General features: G+C 47.8%; 1 protein-coding gene across 2 annotated transcripts in view; it reads right to left on the reverse strand.

Annotated features, from left to right (window-relative positions):
• The window catches only part of HKDC1 (hexokinase domain containing 1), a 40,931-nt gene that overhangs the window by 17,824 nt on the left and 774 nt on the right, over window positions 1-22,333 (reverse strand). Inside the window, exons 1-9 of one of the 2 annotated variants that reach the window (XM_032841482.1) lie at window positions 18,565-18,585; window positions 18,245-18,407; window positions 12,469-12,617; window positions 12,254-12,373; window positions 7,684-7,779; window positions 6,524-6,623; window positions 4,296-4,479; window positions 1,505-1,660; window positions 279-512 (exon numbers count right to left, since the gene is read on the reverse strand). In XM_032841482.1, coding sequence (XP_032697373.1) covers window positions 279-512; window positions 1,505-1,660; window positions 4,296-4,479; window positions 6,524-6,623; window positions 7,684-7,779; window positions 12,254-12,373; window positions 12,469-12,617; window positions 18,245-18,386 — 1,181 coding nt within the window. In that variant the 5' untranslated portion in view covers window positions 18,387-18,407; window positions 18,565-18,585. Of the gene's footprint in view, window positions 1-278; window positions 513-1,504; window positions 1,661-4,295; window positions 4,480-6,523; window positions 6,624-7,683; window positions 7,780-12,253; window positions 12,374-12,468; window positions 12,618-18,244; window positions 18,408-18,564; window positions 18,586-22,333 lie in introns of those variants that run through there. The other variant, XM_032841473.1, reaches the window with a different exon arrangement.

Below are 22,333 nucleotides of genomic sequence, written 5' to 3' on the forward strand. Positions count from 1 at the left end.
GGTATTCAATAGTAATAGATAGCTGGATGGATAGATGGACAGATGGATAAGTGTCTGGGTGAACGCCCTTCTAGTCAGGTTTACCAGAGCATTTCTTTAAGAACAATCCCCCCAAAATAACCCAGCCAGCTAGAGGCATACGGTCTCCCCTTCCCCTGGAAACTCAGCAGCAGGAGGAGGTGGTTGGCTCCAGCCCCACAGAAAAGCAGCACAGTTCGGGGAGAGCGTGCTGGGTCTCCGTTCGGGGGTGGAGGGTGTGGGGCGCAGGCAGCACTCACTGAGGGTGTATCTTGTAGAGCGTGCCGTCCACGCCCACCGTGGTCCGGAGCCGCGCCAGCTTCTTGTTCTCCCGCAGGCGTGTCAGGATGGCGGCCAGGGCCGCGGCACAGAGGTTGGCCGAGCGGAAGGAGACGATGGTGCAGACGTGCTGCACGGCAACGCAGTCGGCCTCCGAAGGCTCCAGGCCCAGATCTGTCAGGATCTCTCTTGTATTGGCAAGGCCTTCCTTATACCTGGCCAGGGGACAGCAATGAGAGGACCAGGGTTCGCCATCCCGTGGAAGTCGCCTAGAGAACAAGCTTTCCCGCCTCTCGGGATTGTGAATACAAGCAAGCTGGCACATCGTGATATAATAATGAAAACCGTATCAACAATGATCATAGCGGCCACCGTTCACTGAGCTGTCACAATGTGCCAGGCGCTCGTCTGAAGATCTGACAGGCATCGCGTGGGGTACCTGTCCCCAGTTACAGAGCTAGGAAGTGCAAGGGTCAGGATTTGACCTGACTGTACTATTCTGCCTTCCACAGAAACTCAGGCTCTGCCATGCTCTGCACAAACAGACTCTAGCAGTCAGAGGCCTCTCTGCGGAGCTCAGAATCGAAACTGATTGCAAAGCTCAGGCCAATGCCAGGGTTTCTAAGCCTACAGAACAGGACCCTGAGTGGACTGGAGGCAGTCGCCTTCACCAGCCATCTCCTCATTGCAGGGACCTCTGCGTGAGGCCTCAAGTCACCAAAGCCAAGGCCAGTCCCCAACAGTACCAAGTACAGGAGCCTCTTGTTATAGCGGGAGCTCTTAACTTAGACATGCATGGGCCCAAGGATGCCCGATATTATAAGCAAAATTGAGTACAGACACGCATTTTTGTGGTAAAGGGTCCAGAATTTGAATTAGATCCTCAAAGGGATCTGGGACCCTAAAAAAGTTTTAAGTCACCACTTCAGGTGGTGAAGGCAGGAGGAAGAAGGCAGCAAAATATAAGAAAGGCGTAGGCCTCCAACCCCAGACTCCCTGGCCGATGAAACCAGCAAGAAGCCGCATCCGAGTCGCAGCAGGCATTGCTAGCGCACCCAAAGCTGGGCCCAGGTCTGAAGGTGTCCTGGTGAAGATCAGGATGGATCTGGTCCCTTCCGCTGTGCCACTGCCATAAGCACACCACGCCTTGGCGACCCACCCTCACCCGCTGCACGTACAAAGTGAAGGGACCCAGCCGGCAGCTTACTTCTCCATAGCAGCCACATGCCGTGTTTCAATCTTGCCCTTAGTGTGGAGAGCAGAGGACTTCTTGCCACCAAACAGGAGACCTGCCTTGGCCATCTTCAGCAGGATGATCCTGACAAGTTCGCCCAGGTAAAGGCCACTGATCATCTTCTCAAACCTACGATTTGGTGAACAGATCAGTGACAGCTACGGTTAAGGGTGTGTAGCATCCTTTGCCCAGGCCCATGAGCCACGGCCCATGGCCAAGGGTCATGAGAAATGGAAGCACCACTCCATGGGTCAGGGGGCCTTAGGCCCCTTCACAGCCTCGGGTGCCTTTGGGAGCTCACTTGCCTCCTCTGGAATGCACTCCCCTAACCTATAAAAGGAGAGAGCTGCACTAGAGGAGATCTATGATTTCTTCCTGCTCATGAAGTGCTTGAATCCAAGAATCTTTATCACCCCTGACCATGGGGATACCATTCTCATATTAGGCATAAGGAATCTCAACCTCAGGGATTTCAGGGGCCCCCCAGACCACCAACCGTGGCATGATAAATCCAACTTTCAGATGCTTCCAATGCCTACGCCATGCTTTTGGCCAAGAAAGAAAGATGCTGTGTCCAGGAGATGGGCTTGAAAGGCTCTCCAATAGTGTGGATGAAATCTCCCACTGGGCTGCCCACACCTCGATTCCGAATATGCATCCGACAAGCAATGACTAACTGTTTCCCAGGCAAACAACTAAATTTAATTTTTATTCTCCCAACATAATAGGGCACAAAATCAAGGACAACCTGTTTTCTAATCAACTTTTATCTGTTTCATTAGAGAAAGTCATAGAACATCGCAGAAACAGAAGACAATAAAAAGAAGTCCAGGTTGGGTTTGGGGGAGTGAAATTTATTTTAGGTGAAATGGAGAGAGCGAGGGTGATGAGGGCGATGAGGGTGATGATGGTCTTGGGCCGTAACTACTGTGTCACCGGTGAAATGAGTGTGTGCCTGGGGGAGCAGGGATGTCCAAAGCAGAAATTTGCTTTCTGGGCATGCAGTGCTACTGTCTGAATGGTTTCTAGGAGGTACTTTAAGTATTTACTCACCAGAGCTTCTTGGAAAATTGGCTGGGGCTAGACAAATGTATAAGAAGCCTGGAACATCTTACAGGGCCAGAAAATAAGGAAGTCCATAAGGAGTGATGAGAACACATCGAAAGGACACAGGACCAGCTTGAAGGGGCTTCTGTTGGCCAAATGTGGAAATATCCAAGCATCAAAATAAATAATGATAGGAAGAAATGATACCCCATTAAATAAGAGAAAGAATCCTATGAGGATTCCTATGAGGATAAACAGATAGATGGAGGAGACAGGAAAGCCCTGGTTTACAGGAGAATCACAACAAAGAAAGACAATGAATTTAGAAATTCATCAACAGATGCTCAAAATAAAGAGTGAAAGTTAATGGGAAAGGGGATATTTCCATAGTCTCCAAGTATCTCTTCACCAGATAGTATTCATGACAGAAGGGATAGTAACCACCTCTGGGAGAAGAACCTGTTATGCAGCCCCCTGGCCGAGTGATCTGGGGGAGCGAAGCGAGGGATGAACAAACGTCCAGGGCCTCCAGACATGATGCACTGAGGAGGGCCCACGTCTCTTCTGTGACCGTCCTGCCAAAAATGCACACCTGAATCTAATCACGAGGAAACCTCGGACAGTTGAGGGACATTCTGTACAATAAATGGCTTGCATGCTTTAAGCTCACGAAAAAGAAAGAGATACTACAGAGGGTTTCCAGGCTCAAAGAGGCTCAAGAGAAAGCCACAAGCTGTCATGTGTGATCCTGAACAGAGCCTGGGCCAGGATCATTCCTTTTTTCTTGTTTTATAGAGGACATTAATGGGACAGCTAATGAATTTTGAGTAAGGTCTGTAAATTAGATATTAGAACTGATTAAGTGTTAATTTCCTAATTTTGACGATTATACTTTGGTTCTGTGAGAGACTATACTTGTTTGCAGATAATACACTTTGAAGTATTCAGGAGTGAAGGAATATTATGTTTGCAACTTAGTTTCAAATGGCTCAGAAAAGTAATTTTATTCAGACATTTTGTGTATATGTGCATGTATATACATACACAAAGAAACAGAGAGAACATTCATACTTAAAGAATCTGGATGAAGGGGAATTTTGAACCATTTTTGTAACTTTTCTGTAAGCCTAAAATTATTTTTTTTTTAAATTTTTAAATACCTTTTCATTCAACAAACAATGAGAACCAGTAACGTGTAAGACATCGTGCATAGAAAGGAAAGAAAACTCAGACGTGTAGCTCCTGGGGCTCAGAGTGTAGGCGGAGCTGATGCAGACCCCCAGTAGCTCTTCTCCTGGTGAGCATGGGGTGAGAGCCGAGAAAGACTCCCCAAGACCTGAGCTGGGAAGGTACCGCAGCACCTACAAGCTTCCCTGGGTCCTGCTCCCTTGGGCTGCACTGGGTTTGTTCTGTGGCTGAGCGTCCAAAGGTACCGAGAGGGCAGGACGCAAACCACCTGGTCCCCAGGGGTAGCCCCTCTCCCACACATGTACACACTACTGAATTAGGGACTGAATTAGAATTGGGTTATGACCTAGAGGAGATCACTCCATCTCCTCGCCTTCACTTTCATAGGTGCCCGATGAAACTAAAACCCAAGCCTGGCCTTGTGACAGGTAACTGGTCACCACTGGAAAGCCTCCCACATTCAAGGTGTACCTGAGGGACTGGGTATTTCCTGATGCCAACGCCCCGATGACAGCACAAGGGGACTCACAGCTGCTTCCCGGGGTTGAGAGAGCCAAGGTCCAGCTCCTGGTCGAACTCGGTACGGATGTCCTCCAGAGCCCCGTCGTCCCCAAAGGCCCCCCACTCCGTGCTGATGCACATCCTCCCCTCGTCGCCTTCCACCAGGTCGATGTTGTTCATGTCCTCCATGTAACACGCATTGGTACCGGTGCCTGCACGAGGGATCAGAGCAAACAGGCAAAGACCGAAAGGCTCCCAGCTGGGCAGAGACACAGAGACCTCTCAAGTGCCTGAGAGCCCTCTGAATGTACCACAAAGTGCTTTTGATCCACTTCCCGGGCCGGCTCTCACTGAGGGAAGCAGCTTTGGCAAGCCTGGGAGTTCATGAGGAATAAAGCTGATATGTCAAGTCTACACTTCTCAGATGTTAATGGTTTGCTGTCCTGAATGGAGCTGATTGTGAGGAAGTCCCATGAATATGGATGAAAGCTGACAGAGCACATTTACAAAGACAAGGAAGAGTGAACCTAACCTTGGAAATTTAAAAAAAAAAAAAAAAAAAAAATTCACCCACCCAGTCATTTTTTTAATCCTTTCCCTAAACTACTTAGCCTCTTCTCTACTGATACTAAAAATATTCTTTACTCATGGCCTGCCACAAATTGCTCCCAGCAGAAGCTACATCCTTATCTTTGACAGCGATTAGCTATCACAGAAGAACGCAACATTCCATTACTCAAACACAAAATCACTCCAAGGAAATGCCTCCAGCACGAGAATACTGGGGAGTGGCTACAAATGGATAGTCCGTGGGAGACCCCCCCTGCCACGAGATGATGGAAATGTTCTACAGCTGGATCGTGGCGACGGTCAGGAAACTCGACATCTACTAAAAACCATTGGGTTGTACACCTTACATGAGAATTTTCACAGCTCAAAGCTGATTAAAAAATTATTTTTTTAAAGTGTCTTCCCCTGTCTGATGCTCTGGTCTGAGGATTTTAAAGCCAACATGAGAAATAAGAAATGAGAAAAGCGAATGTAATGCAGTACGTGGAAAAAGCTTTTCTAAGAAAAGCGTGGACACAGTTTAGGCGTGGCAGCCGATCTGCAGTCTGCCAGATGCAGTCGCTGAGACGCAGTGGACGGGGCTGGAAGCCGTGGCTGCAGGCGCCCATCCTATGGCGAGCTGTGGGTCTTGGGAACTGGAAAGGCAGATCAAGCCCCTTACGTGTAAAGATCCTGCCCTTTGGGAACGTCCAGCTGAGGAGCGATTCAGAAAACTCTCCCTAGGAGAGGGATGTGGAGACGGTAGGGTCTGTTCAAGAACAGCTGATAAACCCAATCCACCCAGCTTCTGGTCCCCCACACTGCCTTCTCACGGACGCCTCTGGCAGACTCCCTCCCATTCAGGTGTTGAGGACCACCCAGCAGATACCTCCACTGTGCTGCAACACCCCACCAGGGGAATGGCCTCTTGGCTGGCCACCTTGCTTCCATTGTTGCCCGCAAGACTCGATTCTCTGTTTGACACAGAGGCCAAAATGCGCTTCTTAAAAACGCGTATCCCGTTGATCCACCCCCACCCGAAGTCCTCCAGGGCCTTGCTGCCTGCCTCCTCTCAGGATGGAAGCCAAAGACCGCACAGGGACCATGTCCCATGTCCTGTGCAGTCGGCCCGGTCCTGTCCATTCTCTCTGGCCTCTCAGCCTTCAGTCACTTTGGTTCAGCCACCACCAGCTTCTAGGGTTCCTGGAGCATCCCAGACCAACCCCACCTCAGAGGCCACAGGTCTCCTCCTTGCTTAGCCTCTCTTCCTCTCCATCTCCACTTTGTGGCTTCCTCCTTATCCCCTGAGGTCCCTGCTCAAACGTTGCCCTCAGAGAGACCTGTCTTCCCCCCTCCATCACACTCCTCCTCAGTCACCTCAGCCTGCTTCCCTCTTGTCCTCACACCGAGCATGACCTGATATTACTTGTCTGGACCTTTCAGGCCTTTCACACAGCTCCCCACTGAAAGCCGTAGGAATACAGGAATTACCTCCACTGCAAACCCAATGCACAGCACAGGGCCTAGCACCCAAGAAGCACTCCGCAAGTGTTTGTCAAATGGATGCATTAATTTTCCATTTTTCCACATTATATCTCGTGAACAGAAAGTGCCAGTACCCTCCCACAGAATGTACTCGGTTTGCTAAAACTGAGCCCCAGACTAGCCCCTTTTCCCGACCTAGAAAATCAAGTCAAACTGAATTACCAATGATGACACCAACTTCACAGTAGGGATCATCATAGGCGCACGTCATCATGGTCCCCACGGTGTCATTGACCAAGGCCAGGATGTCCACATCTATGTCCTGATGGAACACAAGTCCCAGAGGGCGTCAGGGGGCAGGAAGGGGGCATCATCCCTTTATCTTTTCCCAGAGAGGAAGCAAGAGCTGTGAAGCTGAGGAGACAATCACTAGATCCTGCCTGGAAGAGACAGGGTCTCTGTCAGATTCAGGGGTCTAGAAGAGAGAAAGGGCAGTTGGGAACCAAAGACTGGAACCCAAGCTCCTGCCTTATGGCTGAAGGCCTCTGTGCAATGGAAATATGAAGACAGACCACCAGGAATCCAGCCTTTATTGGAGAGACCCCCGAGGAAAGCATGTTTCTCCTGGGAGCAAAGCCCTCCCTCGCCCACAGGGACAGCTTAACCAGCCTCCGCCAAGTCCTCTCCATGGGCAGCACCACGGATTTCTCATCTGGGCTTCCCATGTTGACGAGTCAACTTGGATTATTACCCCCAAGGTAATATGGTTCCCCAAGGTTTGGGGGAGCATTCTAAAGTGAAATGAAACAATAAAAGGAAAACACAAGCTACAAAAGATTATGATTGCATCTTTAGAGAGAAGAAAGACTAGAAGGGTATCCATCAAAATACTGCTCTCACTGTCAGGACAACAAATAATTGGATTTATTTGTCTACTTCTCAGCTCAGTAAGGACCATGTCTTGCTTTTTCAGTTTAGATTATCATAAAATTTATTCAACAAATAGAGGTAACCCACGAATAGAGAGTAGAAAATAGGAGAGACGGCCAGATTGGAAAGAAAGCAATCTTTGAAGCTCAGAGAGGAAAGGCGATTAGAGCATTACACATGCACGGGGTCTAATCAAGACCTTCTGAGGGGGCTGTGGCAGCTGGGGAGGTCCCAGGGAAGCGTGAGGCCACATTTCAATGGCCACTGGAACAAGCACCATGTACCGAGGCTTACCAGTGAGTATACCCAAATTGGTCACAACTGATTGCACCTATACCACAGTGAGATCTGCCCCAGGATCAATTCCTTCTCTGATTCTCCTTCCAAGACAGACACAGTAGGAAACCCCACAGGGAGAGAAAGGGGCTAGGACAGGGAGGCGAACCCCTCACCTTGTGTTTTCTTATGGCTTTGGTCAGACAACTCACTACATCTGTGTCTTGAACTCCCCGTGCCTTAAACTTCTTGGTCCATGAAAGCAGGATGCCCTGGGGGAAGATTTCAGAGCCAGTTAAAATGAAGAAGGTGCTCAGTTCTGAAACTCTGACAATAAGTGGCAGAAATCTCAAGCATGAAGCTCATCTGTACGGGCTTCTCCTCTTGAAGCTGAATCACCCCCAACTCTTTCAACATTCCTTCAGAGGCTTTTTCTAACCCTGTAAGCATCTTTATTTCATCTGAGCAGTTTGAAACAGTACACGGAATGGCAGACAGGACAATTGCTGAGGACCTAGACTCAGCAAGACATTAGTCAAGTCATTTAACCTCCCTGAGCCTCAGTTACTTGTCCATGAAACGGAGAACCCTCATCTCCCTGCCCCATCACAGGAATGCTCTGATGGGAATCCCCGGCCCGTGGCAGATACACATTACGTACACAGGATGCATATGGATTGCCAGATCCACAAAACAGAACCAACGTGGTGTTAGCGAGCGGGACTCCCTTGGGAACTTAAGTTCGACTAGAAAAATGGCTCTCTCTTTGCGTTATCAATTATTTGCATAAAAGTGGTGTTTCCTAGAGCGCCTGGCTGGCTCAGTTGGTAGAGCATGCAGCTTTTAATCTCGGGGTCATGAGTTCGAGCCCCACGTTGGGTGTACAGATTATTTAAAAATAAAATACTTTTTAAAAAAAATGTTTTATTTAAAAAACGGTGTTTCCCAAGAGTTTTGTAAAATAGTGAATAATCAGAATGTTTCAGGCTAGAAGAAAAGTTTGGAGATTAAGAGATTTGCCCGAGGCCACCCAGTCAACAAATAGCTGAACCCAAACTCACAGACTCCCCACCATGCCCTCCAAGTCCTCTCAGTTTACGGATAAAGCTGAGATTTACAGAAGAAGGAAACTGCTCTAGATCTCATGGCGAGTGAAGGACACAGTCCAACTGGAATGCCCTGGTCTGATTCCAGACCAGAGACCAGGGCTTTTTCCCTGCACCCCAGCGCTACCTAGTGGCAGCCCTCCCTAACTTCTTCCTTCATAGGTCATGGGAACATCCCTGCTTCGTGAGAAGAGGGCAACCCCGCCAAAAAAAAGGCTGCTAGGGACAATGTGGTATGTATTAGAGGCACGGTGTATGAGGGAGTGGAGAATAAATGCTTGTGATATACAGTTAAGCGGAAAATTTTAAAGGACCTTATTATATTTCTTAAAACTGTGTATACATATGCATACTATGCAAACAGTGTAACATCAGTATTTAGTAATAGACATGACTAGAAGGCCAACAATTCAAGTACTGGGTCTCCTGAAGGTTGGGATTAGAGGTGTTTCTGATTTCTTCTTCTTTAAACTTTTCAATCCTATCCTCTTCTCTATCTCTCCCTCTCTCTCTCTTCTATATTGAAAAGTATTACCATTTTATCATCAGAAACACACACAGAGACACAGAAATTTCTCTTCTGCTAAGACTTTTCTGTTCCCTCATTTCAAAACAACAAAACAAAACAACAACAGTGAAGTGACCTCCCGTCTTAATTCCCAGGCTCTTATTTTCTTCCATCATCTTTTAGTTTCACAAAGAAACCTCCAGAGCCCCCGCTCCTCAGGAGGGCCTCCCCTTCCCACCTCCTCCTGCACTCAGATGACTTACCAGCCCCACCTTCTCCAAGAGCCCGTATTTCGGTGTCACAAGCCTACATCCACAGCACAGCCTTGATGAAACGGCTGTGCCCACACTTAGTTGTTATCACTAGTACATTTCCTGCGGCTAAAGTTTTTCTACTTAACTTTAGACTTCACTGAAAGGCAGTCTGGGGGGAAATTTTATAAAATGCAAATAATTCAACTAGACTTTGATGAGAAAAAGCACTTTTTGCTTTCTTGATATAATCAAGCACTTTTCCCTGGTTTAAATGTTTAAACTGACTATCCTTACTGGGAAATGGCACAAAATGGGTCAAAATGCTTCCAGGCACCTTGGTGGTATTTTAAACAAAGTTCTAGAGCTGTGTCTTTCTGGAAAGGTGGTGTGGGCAGGAGCTGGTGAGCTTGGGCTGAGCCGCTCTTGGCTGTGTGGCCTTGGGCAAGTCTCTTAACATCTCTGAGCTGCAGTTATTTTCTCAAATATGAAATGGAAATAATCATATCTACTTCATATGACTGCTTGGGATTTTAATGAGATAATACACATAAGGAGTTCAGCACGGTGCAAGATACAATGCCAAAATCAAAGGTACAGTGCTATTATTATTATTATTATTACATAAAGATGTTGGTAGGGATTTGGCTTAGAAAAATGCCAAAATCTTGGATAAACAAACCATACAGTCACCCCCTGGTTATCAAGAAAATATACAAGTGTGGTTCTCAAACTCAAATGAACCCCAACAGAGCTTGAGAGGTCTCCTCCTTCTTCCTGAGGTCTCCATTTCTGAGCACAGAGCAGAGCTGTTAAACTACTCGGTGAATCTGATCTCTATCCCGGGGTCTGATACCCACCACTCTTCCTCCCACTCCCTCTACAGACTCCGGGACCTCTGCTCCTCCAGCCAGCAAAGACAGTGACACCGCACAGCCCAACTCAGCCCGGCCTCTTCTCACATTCTCTAAACACTTCTTCATGCTAATTTTGTCCCATCCTTTTTTTTTTTTTTTTTAAGATTTTATTTATTTATTTGACAGATGGAGATCACAGAGAAGCAGGCAGAGAGATAGGAGGAAGCAGCCTCTCAGCCGAGCAGAGAGCCTGATGCGGGGCTCGATCCCAGGACCCTGGGATCATGACCTGAGCTGAAGGCAGAGGCTTTAACCCACTGAGCCACCCAGGTGCCCCATCCCATCCTTTTTTAAATAAAATAATAAAAATGAGAACCTCAACCCATGCCCTGTCTAGATAGATCATGGCTAGCTCCCACTCAATGGACTCAAGTAAATGATTGGCTATACCTTTAATTGTCAGATAGTTAATAATCACCTATAAAATACAAGACACCATGCCATAGACCCTGCAAGTAGAGAAGAATATAAAACAGGGGCACCTGGGGGCTCAGTCGGTTAAGCGTCTGCCTTCAGCTCAGGTCATGATTCCAGGGTCCTGGGATCGAGTCCCATATCAGGCTCCCTGCTCAGCGGGAAGTCTGCTCCTCCCTCTCTCTCTGTCCCTAACCTCCTTTGCTTGCTGTCTCTCTCTCTCAAATAAATAAATAAAATCTTAAAAAAAAAAAAAAGACTAATATAAGACAGTGCCTGCCCTCCAGAAACATCTGTTGAGGCAGGGGATAAGGTACAAAAGCACCAAGAAACCACTGACATGGGGACAGTCCTTGTGGTGGTGCTGCAGCTACCACTGATACAACAGGCACAGTCTGGTCTAAACATCCCCTCAGCCCGGCAGGGAGCTGTTATTGCCCGTTTTACAGATGGAAAAACAAGTGGGCTCAGCAGGGAGCCTGCTTCCCCCTCCTCTCTCTCTGCCTACCTCTCTGCCTACTTGCAATCTCTCTCTCAAATAAATAAATAAAAATCTTTTAAAAATTAAAAAAAAAAAAAAAGAAGAAGAAGAAGAAGTTACAAACTTGCCCAGGGAACTCAGCTTGCTCTGAGCCATGATTCAAAAATAAGTCTGTGGGATATGATAACCCATTCTTTTTTCCACTCCTCCCCACTGATGATGGCTCAAGCCAGCAACAGCAAATACATCCTAGGGCAGGCTGGGATGTCAAGGTTCTCCATGAATGGACCACCAGCTGGGCATCATGACCAGCACGTGCAGGAGGAGACCATGGGCCCCCACCCCAGACTGGTGTGGCCTGGGGATACCTGACTCTTGACTGTGACTCCCTGACCCCAGAAAGCTCATTGTCCTTTCCTGTGGCCCCTTATTTATTCTTGCAGACTGACATAAGATTGGGTTTGATTTCTCCCTGTTTATTAGTTGAATGTATGAGGCACACACAGAGATGAGACCTCCCGCTGGATAGCTGCACAGTTGAGATTCTACGTCCCAACTCTGTATGTCCCAACACTGTCCCTCCAATGACCCCACCTGCAGCCTTCTCCTCAGGGCTCATGGAGAGCGAAACTCCCCAAGCTTTCCTGCTCTTGTTCCAGTCAGCTATGTCCGGGGTGCTAGACCACCAGCATCCACATCCATCACCCAGGAAGCTGTTAGAAATGCAAATCTAAGGCCCCACTGATTGAGAATCTCTGGGACAGTGTCCAGCAATCTGTGTCTAACAAGCCCTCCAGGGATCCCCATGCAACCAAGTCTGAGAATGAAGGGGTAAAAACCATCCCGTTGCCATGTGCCGTGCCCATGTCAAGTGCAAAATCAAGGCTACTGCATTTACGAGCTCTCCGCCTCACATTTCCACCTCGCTGCACAAAAAAAAGAAGAAAACAACACAAGAAGACTCCTGCTGATCTCTCCTGTTCCCAGCCTGACTCCTGAACATGCCCACATTCTCTAGCCCCAACCCCAAACACTGCATGGCTTCTTCCTTCCTGGTCATGGACCTTACCTCTTCCAGTTTAGTCTGTCTGCAGGGAAAAGAGAAGGTTAGGCCAAGGGGCAATTTCTTATGCTTCAACCCCCTTGTCTTCATGAAATCTGCCAGGCAGTCAGCGATGTAGTCAAACAGCTACAGAGAAAAGAAAGCATAGGACGTTGGGCTAAGGCATGGTCAGCTATAAACTTGATGTCAAGGCCTCCCCCTGGCCTGCCCCTACCCCATACCTCTGAGCCATTCCCTCGGATAATTTCATTGGGTGTTGGGTAGAACTGACTCTCCATCTGGACCTTTCTTTTCCCCGCTTCAGAGACTTGCACCTTCAACACGCGAAACTTGGACCCTCCAAAATCCAGGGAAAGGAACTCCCCATTTTCTATGGGGGAAAAAAAAAAGTATCATTCAGTGAAGGCTGTTCTATGGCCAGCTCAGCTTTAGAAGTTGGGGCGTCACCCAAATCTGCCCACTGGGCCTTATTGGAGGGCATGAACGTGGAGAAGGCCAATGTGATCCCACTTCAGGCAGATGGTATCAGAAATGGGCCTCGAGGGTGGAGCCGAGTCCAGCATGCCCCAACCAGGCCGAGGGAGCTGATATTCCAAGTGTGGGCAAAGTGCTGGTAAGGCAGGAGGAAAAGGCAGGGAGGCGTGCAGGGAAGGGAAACCAGCCCCATACAAGCCTCAGTCTCTTGGACAGATGGGAAATACCCCGGGAGGGTAAAGAGACAGGGACCCAAGGATGGCCCTTACAGTGCCAAGGATCTTCATATTTGGGGTCAGACCCAGCCCAGTGTAAGATATGACCCATATGTTAAGGCGAGGCAGCCCACTTTGGTGACTTCAACTCAGGATCCAGCCAGGATTCCTGCCAGCCTTCTGCACCAGCCACAGATATGGGATAAGAACACATACTTGTGGACCCACAATCCTTTGTATAGAACTATCTGTGCCTGAAAAGTGGCGAACAGGTACAAGGCGTTATAAGGTACATTATATGGTACGGTATATATCGTTATATGGCATGATATATGCCCAAGGCACATGTGAGTGAAATTCTAGGACCACAGGTCTGGTTCCCCAGTGGCCTTGTTTTGTACCATGTGACCTTAGATACAGCTGCATGGGGATGAGGGTCCAGCTGGCCATTCAGATTTACTCCGTGTGACATGTGAAATAAAACAGTGAGAATTGCTAGTTTGTGATAAAGACTGAAGTAGAAGCATCCCCCAAACCAGAGGTCAGCTAGGTGGCCAAGGTGGCCCCATGTATGTAGGCTGAAACCACAGGGGAAAATCTGAGTCCCACCCAGTCTGCGTGCAACCTGAGCGGACCACAGCTCCTGCCCTCAGAGTCCCACAAGATCCTGTACGTCCCCCTTTTGCTCTCCGTGTCCTTGTAAAACAGAACTCCTTTCCTCACCCGGCTCAACTGAGTTCTCTGTTTGTGGCAATCAGAGAACTAGAGACAGGCCCTCCTGAGCAGTGCTCTGCAAACTTGAATGTGCATGTGACTCTCCTAAGAATTTTAACATGCAGATTGTGAGGTGGTGAGGTGGGGTCTGAGATTCTGGTGTTTTTTGTGTTTTGTTTTTTTTTTAAGTTTATTTATTTATTTAAGTCATCTCTACACCAAACATGGGGCTTGAACTCATGACCTTGAGCTCAAGAGTCATATGCCAGTGGGGCGCCCTGGAGATTTGATATTTCCAAACAGGTTCCCAGGTACAGCTGCTGCAGGTGTGTGGACCAGAGTCAGAGCAGCACGGGCCTTGATCATTTCCAGACCCAGCCAGCTGGATCTTTTGTTTTTTGTGGAGATTATCTGGAAAGCAAGATTTTTATCTCCCTAGATGTGCCCCCCAAAGAAGCCTGATGGAGCCATTTTTTATTCAGGGAGGAATCCAGGGACCTAATACTGTGCAACTTCTGTTTTCATCACATACCAAGCAAGAGACGTATTCCCAAATGTTATCTTGTTGAGCAGGAAATAGGGCAGATCACACAGTCCATGTACAAACATTCACTGAGCATGACTCTGTACCAAATAACATGCCAGGTGCTAGGGCAGCCCAGGGAACGCTCTCTAAACCCCAGAAGAGGTGGGACAGAACTGAGCGCAGAAGAACGAGAGGGAGGGAGGCAGCCAGCCAGAGCAGGTCCCTGGGAGAGGAACGGAGCCAAGGAATGACCTCACATAGGGAGGGTGGAGGCTGCTTTTGAGGAAGGAAGGAAGACAGAAATGCAGCCTCAGGATAAACTAGGAAGGATCTGGGGAAACTAGCCCACCCCGAAGAGCTTGAGCTTTCTCCAGAAGGTGAGGGGAGCTGCAGAAAGATTTTAAGCAGGGATGTGCGCAGCTCTGAGTGAGATTTGGGGAAAATGCCTCGGGCACCGATCAGAATAGACTGGGGGATTTTCATAGAAGAGGAGGTTCCTGGGCTGCAAATTCAGGTTAGAGGTCATCTCAGAACCCTCGTGCAGCATAGCACAGATTCACTTCCTCTGGCCTCTAGCACCCTTATCAGCAGGCAAGCACCTTGCTTCACCAGTGACTCAACAGGGGATTTCCTGGAAACCACTTGGCCTGATCCCTTCTGTGACTTTGACCCCAAAGAAAGGACTCGTTGGACCCTGAGGGAGGGAGGACGTGCCTGAAGAAGAGGCAACAGCCACCGAAGGGCCGTCAGGATCTCTACAGCAATTATTACAATTATTATGACCTCCCGTCATGGGGCTGGGACACACGACGTGGTGATGACAGCTAAGAAGAAGGTGTTGCACATTTGAAAATTGCTAAGAGGGTAGATCTTCAAAGTTCTTATTCGAAGAAAAAAGAAATGTGTAACTATGTATGTTGCTGAATGTTATTGTGGAGATCATTTTGTGGTATGTACAAACATCATGTTGTACAGCTGAAACTAATATAATGTTAAGGTAATTATATCTCCATTAAAAAAATTTTTTAATAATAATAAGATAATGGTCCACCTCTGTAGATAATGCTCCTGCCTTTCAGTGGCTCCAGGATTTCCTTCTCCTTGTCCTGTTCGCATTCCCTAGTGCAGCAGTGACTGACAGTGTTGACTGCTGGAGATCCAGACTCTCCACAGGAGAGATCTGAGAAACTATATGTTTAGGAATTGCTCCAGGGGGCGAGCAGGGGACCCCTGTCCTAGAGCAGACCCCTGGGCCCATCAGCTGACCATATCAGGGCTCCCTGGGCTCCCCTTAAAGACCCCCCCTCACCTTAGTAGCAGCAGCTGGAATCGGGTCTCCAGAGTCAGAGTCCCTGCTCCCTGCAGAACCAGAGTCCCCTTTCCCTTGTGGCTGCTAGAGGGTGAGGCACAAATGCTAACACTTCTCGGGCATTTTGTAAGAACAGTGGACTGCAGCTCCCTGATGGAAAGGCTGGAGGGAACTAAGGCTCTACCAGTTTCCCCCCTCAGGTAGGTTTGGACGACAGGAGGGAAACTAGAGAGAGTAGGTGAACTCAGGATCTCTCTGGAAACTGCATACATTTTTGAAATGGAGGCCCCAATGGATTCGTAGCACTTTATTTGTTGGCTTTTGTTTGTTAGTGACCATGAAATTACACCACCAACTCGCAGGAGCTACAGAAGGCTTGGGGCAATGTTTTGGAGATTTTAGAGCACTCCTTCCACATGACTTCATCTGATCCTAACAACCCTGATGTGGACTGGACTGCAGTGGTCCCGGGACTTACTGAGGCCACATGCTGTGGAGGCTCTAGGCCCCAAGACCTCATGCAACAGGCTCACTGGTGAGATTTATGATGTGACAAGAGGCTCTAAGGAGAGGCACCACCTCCTGGCCTGAGGAGAGGGCTTCTAAAACTTGGTTCACTTCACTTCCAAACCTTCCTGGAGCAGCCAGGGCCAGAAGACTCATCCATCCCAGCATTCTCCAGGCCTTCATAGTCACTTTCCCTTGATTCTGAGAACACAGCTCAGCAGGAGAAGCCAAAGCACAGGAAGCCTGGAGGACTTCGCCCTGATTCCCCCTCCCCCACGACACACCCATGACTCAGGGCACTTACTCTGAAAGGCCCTGGATGACCTGTCAAGGACCACAGACCCGTTGGCACTCTCATAGAGGAGTGTCTGGAACTCAGCAGATTTCAAAGCAGGACGGTCTCTCTCCAAAGCTTATGTCCCTCCAGAGGGGTACCTAGCCAACCCAGTCACCTACCCACCAGTGAGGGGAGAAGCTTCCCCCATCACAGTTCCCAGGGACTTCTTGGATGGTAGATGCTACTGTGACACCCCGTCATTGGCCCAGAGGGGTCCAGGACCTGGCTATTCCAATCAAGTTCCCTGGGAGCTCCCCAGACTTCAGCCCCTGCTCTTTCAAGGGCCCCAAAGCCCCCATTGGAGCTTGGTCAGAGCACTGAGACCCTGACATTGGTCCTCCGTGCTCTCATCTGACTAGGGCATAACAGTTACACCTCAGGGCTCTTTAGGGATTATGTGAGACAGTGAGTTCCTAACACCCCTGACCACAGAAGGCTCCTGGTAGATACTACTTCCTGTCCCTCCTATGGCTCTGCCCAGAGGCTGAGAATGGAGGAGTTGGATGGAAACTCGTGGATTCCCACTAAAGGTCTCTAGGCTGTGGTCAGCAAAGTAATAGTTCCCCAAATTTGTCCACATCCTAATCCCCAGATCCATGAATATGTTAGTTAACACAGCAAGGGAAAATTAGGTTACAGATGGAATTAAAATTGCTCATCAGGTGACCTTGAGGTTGGGAGATTATCCTGGATTATTTGGGTATGCCTAACGTAATCACAAGGTCTTTAAACGTGAAAGAGGGAAGCGGAAGGGTCAGACTCAGAGGGAGACTTAAGCTAACTGGCTGGTTTGGAAATAAAAAGGGCCATGAGTCAAGGAACACAGGTGGCCTCTGGAAGCTGGAAAACACAAGGAAAGAGATTCTACCCTAGAGCTTCCGGAAGGAATGCAGCCCTGCCAACACTGTGATTACAGCCCTATGAGACCTACTTCAAACATCTAACCTTCGGGGCTGTAAGAGAATAAATTTCATGGTTTTAAGAAGCTAAGTTTGTGATAACTCGTTATAGCAACAATAGAAAACAAATACTGAGGTCAACTCTCTCATTTTACAGATAAAGAAACTACACCTAAACTTTTTTTTAAAATAGGCTTTTTTTTTTTTAAGATTTTATTTATTTATTTGACAGACGGAGATCACAAGTAGGCAGAGAGGCAGGCAGAGAGAGAGAACGAAGCAGGCTCCCTGCTGAGCAGAGAGCCCGATGCGGGGCTCGATCCCAGGACCCTGGGATCATGACCTGAGCTGAAGGCAGAGGCTTTAACCCACTGAGCCACCCAGGCGCCCTACACCTAAACATTTTGCCAAAGGACACTAAGAAATATCAGAGCTGGGACTAGAGGCCAGGTTTCCTGAATTATTTCCTCTTCCACCACATCATTTTGTCTCCCTTACTTACTACCTTGGACCTAGAATCTAGATACTTAGGCATGAAATACCGTTTATTTTCCATTTGGCAAATATTTCAGGGCCTCGTAGGCATCAGGCACCATGCAAAGTGCTCGGAACACCATGGTGAAGAGGACACAGGTCCCATTCTAATGGAGCATTGACCCAGTAGGGAAACTCACACATGGCAGGAATCAGGACAAGCACCTAACCCAGCGTGGGGACACTTCCTACATAGAGGCGGTGACCTCTACCCTGAGACCGAAAAGCTAAGTTGGTGTTCATGAGGGGAAGAATGTTGGGATACTCCAGGAAGTAAATAGATAAAATGTGTGGGGCCAAGACATGCAGAAAAGAAAGCAGGATACATTTGAACTCTGGTTCAAAACTTGTGGTATCGAATGGACAGAAGCATGGAGAGTTGGGGAGGGGTACGCACAGAAGACAGGAGAGAGAAGCCCGGTACAGGAGCCAAGAAGAAAGCAGGGCCATCAGGGTCCCTGGCAGACCCTAACCCCACTCACCTGAGCCATCTGGAATGGCCCTGACAAAGGTGGGCAGCATCTTCACAGAGGCTGTGGGGTTGGTGTCCTTCCCCAAGCCCTTCTGCATTTCAGCCTGGAAGCGAGCCATGATGTCCAAAAGGGTCTCATCGGAGAGCCGCATGTGGTACAGGAACCTGTCCACCTACAACAGAAGTCAGGGTGACCAGGGATGCCTGCTGGGCAATGGGCGGGGAGAGGCTTGTCCTTCAGTCAAGGCTGTCAATTCCCACTCCCATCATGAAGCTATTTTTCTGACTTTGGGGTCCGCTTCATGACGTGGAATCCCAAAGGTTCCTTACCTGACCCCTCACCAAGCTGGAGACAAGGTGGGGAGCTGGAAGAACAGAATGGAATGGAAGGTTGGGAGGTAGGATTTTATTCCTGTGGGGAGCAAACTCTCTGGTAGAAAGGATTCTCCCATTTTTCTGATGGGACAATAGAGGGGCAAAAGCGACAGAGGATTCAGGGTTTCTGATTCCCAGTTCAGGGCCTGCACCATTGTCCTATTGCCTCTCCACTGCAAAAGACTAGCTAGAGCTTGAACCTTAAGCTTGTAAGCATAGAACCTTTCTAGAACCTTTCCTTTATGATGATGACCATATATACCCAAACTTGTTTCCCTTTGTTTATGGGCTGCTAGGAAGCTCAGAGCTCCATTCAGTTTCCAACTGTAATCTATAAATTCTCATTCTTTAAATTTTCGTTCTGTTTTTAACTGCGATTGTTCTAATTAAGATGTTTAATTTTCAAAGCCAGCTCAAACTACTGCTGGAATTGGGTGGATGACACTCAAGTAAATGGGAAATTGGGGCAAATGACTACTGCCCTAATGGAGGGAAGTTAAAAACATCACTATGGCAATGCTCAGCCCACTTGAAGGTAGCGTCATATCAGAAACGGCAGACCAGCTTCCTCTTCATGCTAACACTAACCATTTGGAGTGGCAGCCTGAATTCCCAGGGCTCACTGGAATGGATTATTGAGGGGAGCAGGAGTAGGGACAGTGGCAGAGATCCCCTGTATTTGCCCCTCCCGCTTTATACACATACTGAGCAGTCTTTCTACCCATCCAAGTCACAAGGAGACCTGATGTCAGTGCATTCCTGGAGGAATCACTCTCCCACGCTTTTCTTTAAAGCTAAGAACATCTGTTGATGTCTACAGAGTGCGTTCACATACGTCACCTCACTTAATCTCCCTGATATTGCTTGAGGCAGCCTAGTGAGGCCAGAGTTCTTGCTTCGGATTGAGAGGTGAGGACCCCAAGGCTCAGAGCCATGACGCAGCAGTGGGACAGCTGCAGGTGAGTGGCGCACTGGGACTAGAATGCAGTCCCCATACTGCTTGCCCCACTGCCTGGTTTTGCTTCACAGCTCTGTGCACAACACAGGAGCCTAACAGAGACATTACACCTGAAGTGCAGGGGTCACATGACCTGTATCATAGGACAGGTCCTAGCCATCAGCCAGGCCCCGTGAGCAGGCATCCCAGCTCAGTCTGGAGACCAATCCCGAGACCCAAGTCTCCAGGGATTTGGGGGCCAGAGACAGTGCAGAAAACCATCAGAGAGCCATTAACAACAACAACAAAAAAAAAACACAATTGGGCTTTCAATATATTTGAAGAGATAGGATGGAACCAGGTCATGCTTCATTAAGAGCTTCCTGTTCACCCTGAGTCTGTTTATGACTAATTGGTTGGCACAGCTACAAACACGGAGAAAATCGACGGAAGGGATGTGACCCAAGTAATTAGGACTTGGGGAAGGGTGAGATGTGCTACGCAGCCCCAGAATAGAGAGAACTTCTCCAGCAACCCCGCAGTATCATCCCTCCCGTAGAAAGCATGGTTTTGAGGCTCTGCTGGGGTCGTTTGCCCCCTGCTGTTTAACAGAATCATTCAGAACTTTGGGTTCCTGCTCCTGCTGTTTCACTAAGTTAAAGTCATGAGAGAAGGAATGTCCACTTAGCAACAGTTTCTTGTTTATTCTCTGTACCTCCCAGGGGCCCTGGTACAGTAGCTAGAAGGGAAGAATGAAACATGTGCTTGGGCAAAAAAAAAAAGCTACATTTTAAATCCAAACAGGTGATCTGGGGCCTGCATAGACAGGTGCATTCTTTGCTGGCACGAAGGGAGGGTGTCTGAGTTACAGAAAACCAAGCACACTTTTGGTAAGAATCTGAAACCATAAAACAGGATTATCTTCTAAACAAAAGAGCTGATGAGCAGCACATTTAACGTGGGAAGAACAAATCCCAAAACTACAAGCTCAGATCTGCTGAATGACAGAATGTGGGGGCCAGAAGTGACTTTAGAGATCGCTTAGTCCAAAGGTCCCATATGAATTGAGAGTCATAAAAAGGTTCACCTCTTTGACTTAAGTGATCTCAGTTCTGGAAATCTAACCTTAGAGTAATCCCAAAGATGGAGAACATTAAATCCATCCCTATGTTTTTCAAAGCAATATCTTCATTGTTAAAAAAATGTTTTTGAAAGTAGCCAAGTTATGATGAGCAGTGTATGTAAGTGATGAATCACTGAATTCTACTCCTGAAACCAATATACCACTATATGTTAACTAACTAGAATTTAAATAAAAATTGGGGGGAAATAAGGTAGCCGAAGAGGGAAAAGGTGGAATTAAGAAAATCCAACTGGACTGAATATTAGAAGATGTTAGAATGATAATTATGAAAAATAAGTGGTTACAGTTTAACAATAAGTGAAGGATACAAAATTCAGAATTGTAGCTATGATATATTCACAGAAACATATTATAAGGGTTTTCACAGGACAAATCTGACAGTGTTTGTGGGGGGGGGTGGGATTAAAGTTAACATTTTCCCTTTTTGTAATGTTGACTTACTCAACTGTAAAAAGTACACTTTGAAAACCTAGCCAGGCCTTCTCTTATGAGTGAACAATTTGTAGGTCAGTGACCAGACTCAGCCCAATGTTTTCAATAGGTCAAATAATGTCAATATACTGAATTGGAAAAGAAGCTACCGGAGTGATTTCTCCTTCCCTCCTTCCTCCTTCTCTCCTTCCTTCCTGTTTTATTTTGTTCTTCGTTTTAATGTTGGTATAGGGAGATTAAAATTAAAATAATTAAAATTGTTCCAGGGTCTGAATAGCAACCCTCACAGGCAAGTAATGCCCAGGAACTCGACAATACTGGAGGCAGGAAGCACAGAAGCTAAGGAGGGGCCAGCCGTCCTGACCCCGGAGAGAGAAAGGGACTGTGCCTTTTGACCAGGTGTGCTGCTACCACATGGAGGAGTGCACGAACCCCTGTTCTCAGAACCTGTGAGTCATCCTGCAGTCCATAAACCAGATGCCCATTCTATCTCTGTCACCCATTCCTTAAAGTGGATACTCGGTGTTCCTAATTATCCTGACACAGCTCATTCTTCAGCTTTCTTGAAGGGGCGAGGGCAGGGGTGAGGGAAGGGTCAACTTCCGGCCTTGACAAAGGCTGACCCTCCTCCCGGAGGACCTGGGACAAATCAGCCAAGGCTGCATAACCTTCCTCCTGAGCCTGCACCTAGGCCGGTGGACAAATATGTCCTTCCTGATTCTAGGATATAACAACAGGTTAACCGCCACAGAGGGGCCCAAGAAAATGAAACCAGTTTGCAGAACCAAATGTAAGGGTTCCAAAGACTCCCTCTTGGGAGCTGGAGAAACACCATGCAGGTGTCCTCTGTACTAAGCAGGTAGTAACAGAAAGTGAGTCCTTCAGCAGGGCTATGTAGGACATTTCCACCTCCTCAAGAAGTCAGTAGAGGGACTCTGTGAATCTAATCAATAAATGAAAATTAAGACAGCTTAAATCAGATTGACTTACAACATTTTAAGATTTGCTGTAACTTCTAACCCAAATCTCTAATGAACGGAATTTCCGGGAGGTTTCTCACAGCAAGCACAAGAGGGCTGTAACGGGGTCATGCGTTCTCTCCCTGTTCCAGAAGCCAGGAGGCATCGTGGCACAATGGAAAGAATGCTAGGGAAGTCAGAGACTTGGGTCTAATCCTCACTCTACCTGAAATACTTGGGTGACCTTGGCTA

Source organism: Lontra canadensis, unplaced genomic scaffold (genome assembly GCF_010015895.1).
Source record: "Lontra canadensis isolate GAN:19392208 unplaced genomic scaffold, GSC_riverotter_1.0 scaffold3, whole genome shotgun sequence".
NCBI classification, from domain to species: Eukaryota; Metazoa; Chordata; class Mammalia; order Carnivora; family Mustelidae; genus Lontra; species Lontra canadensis.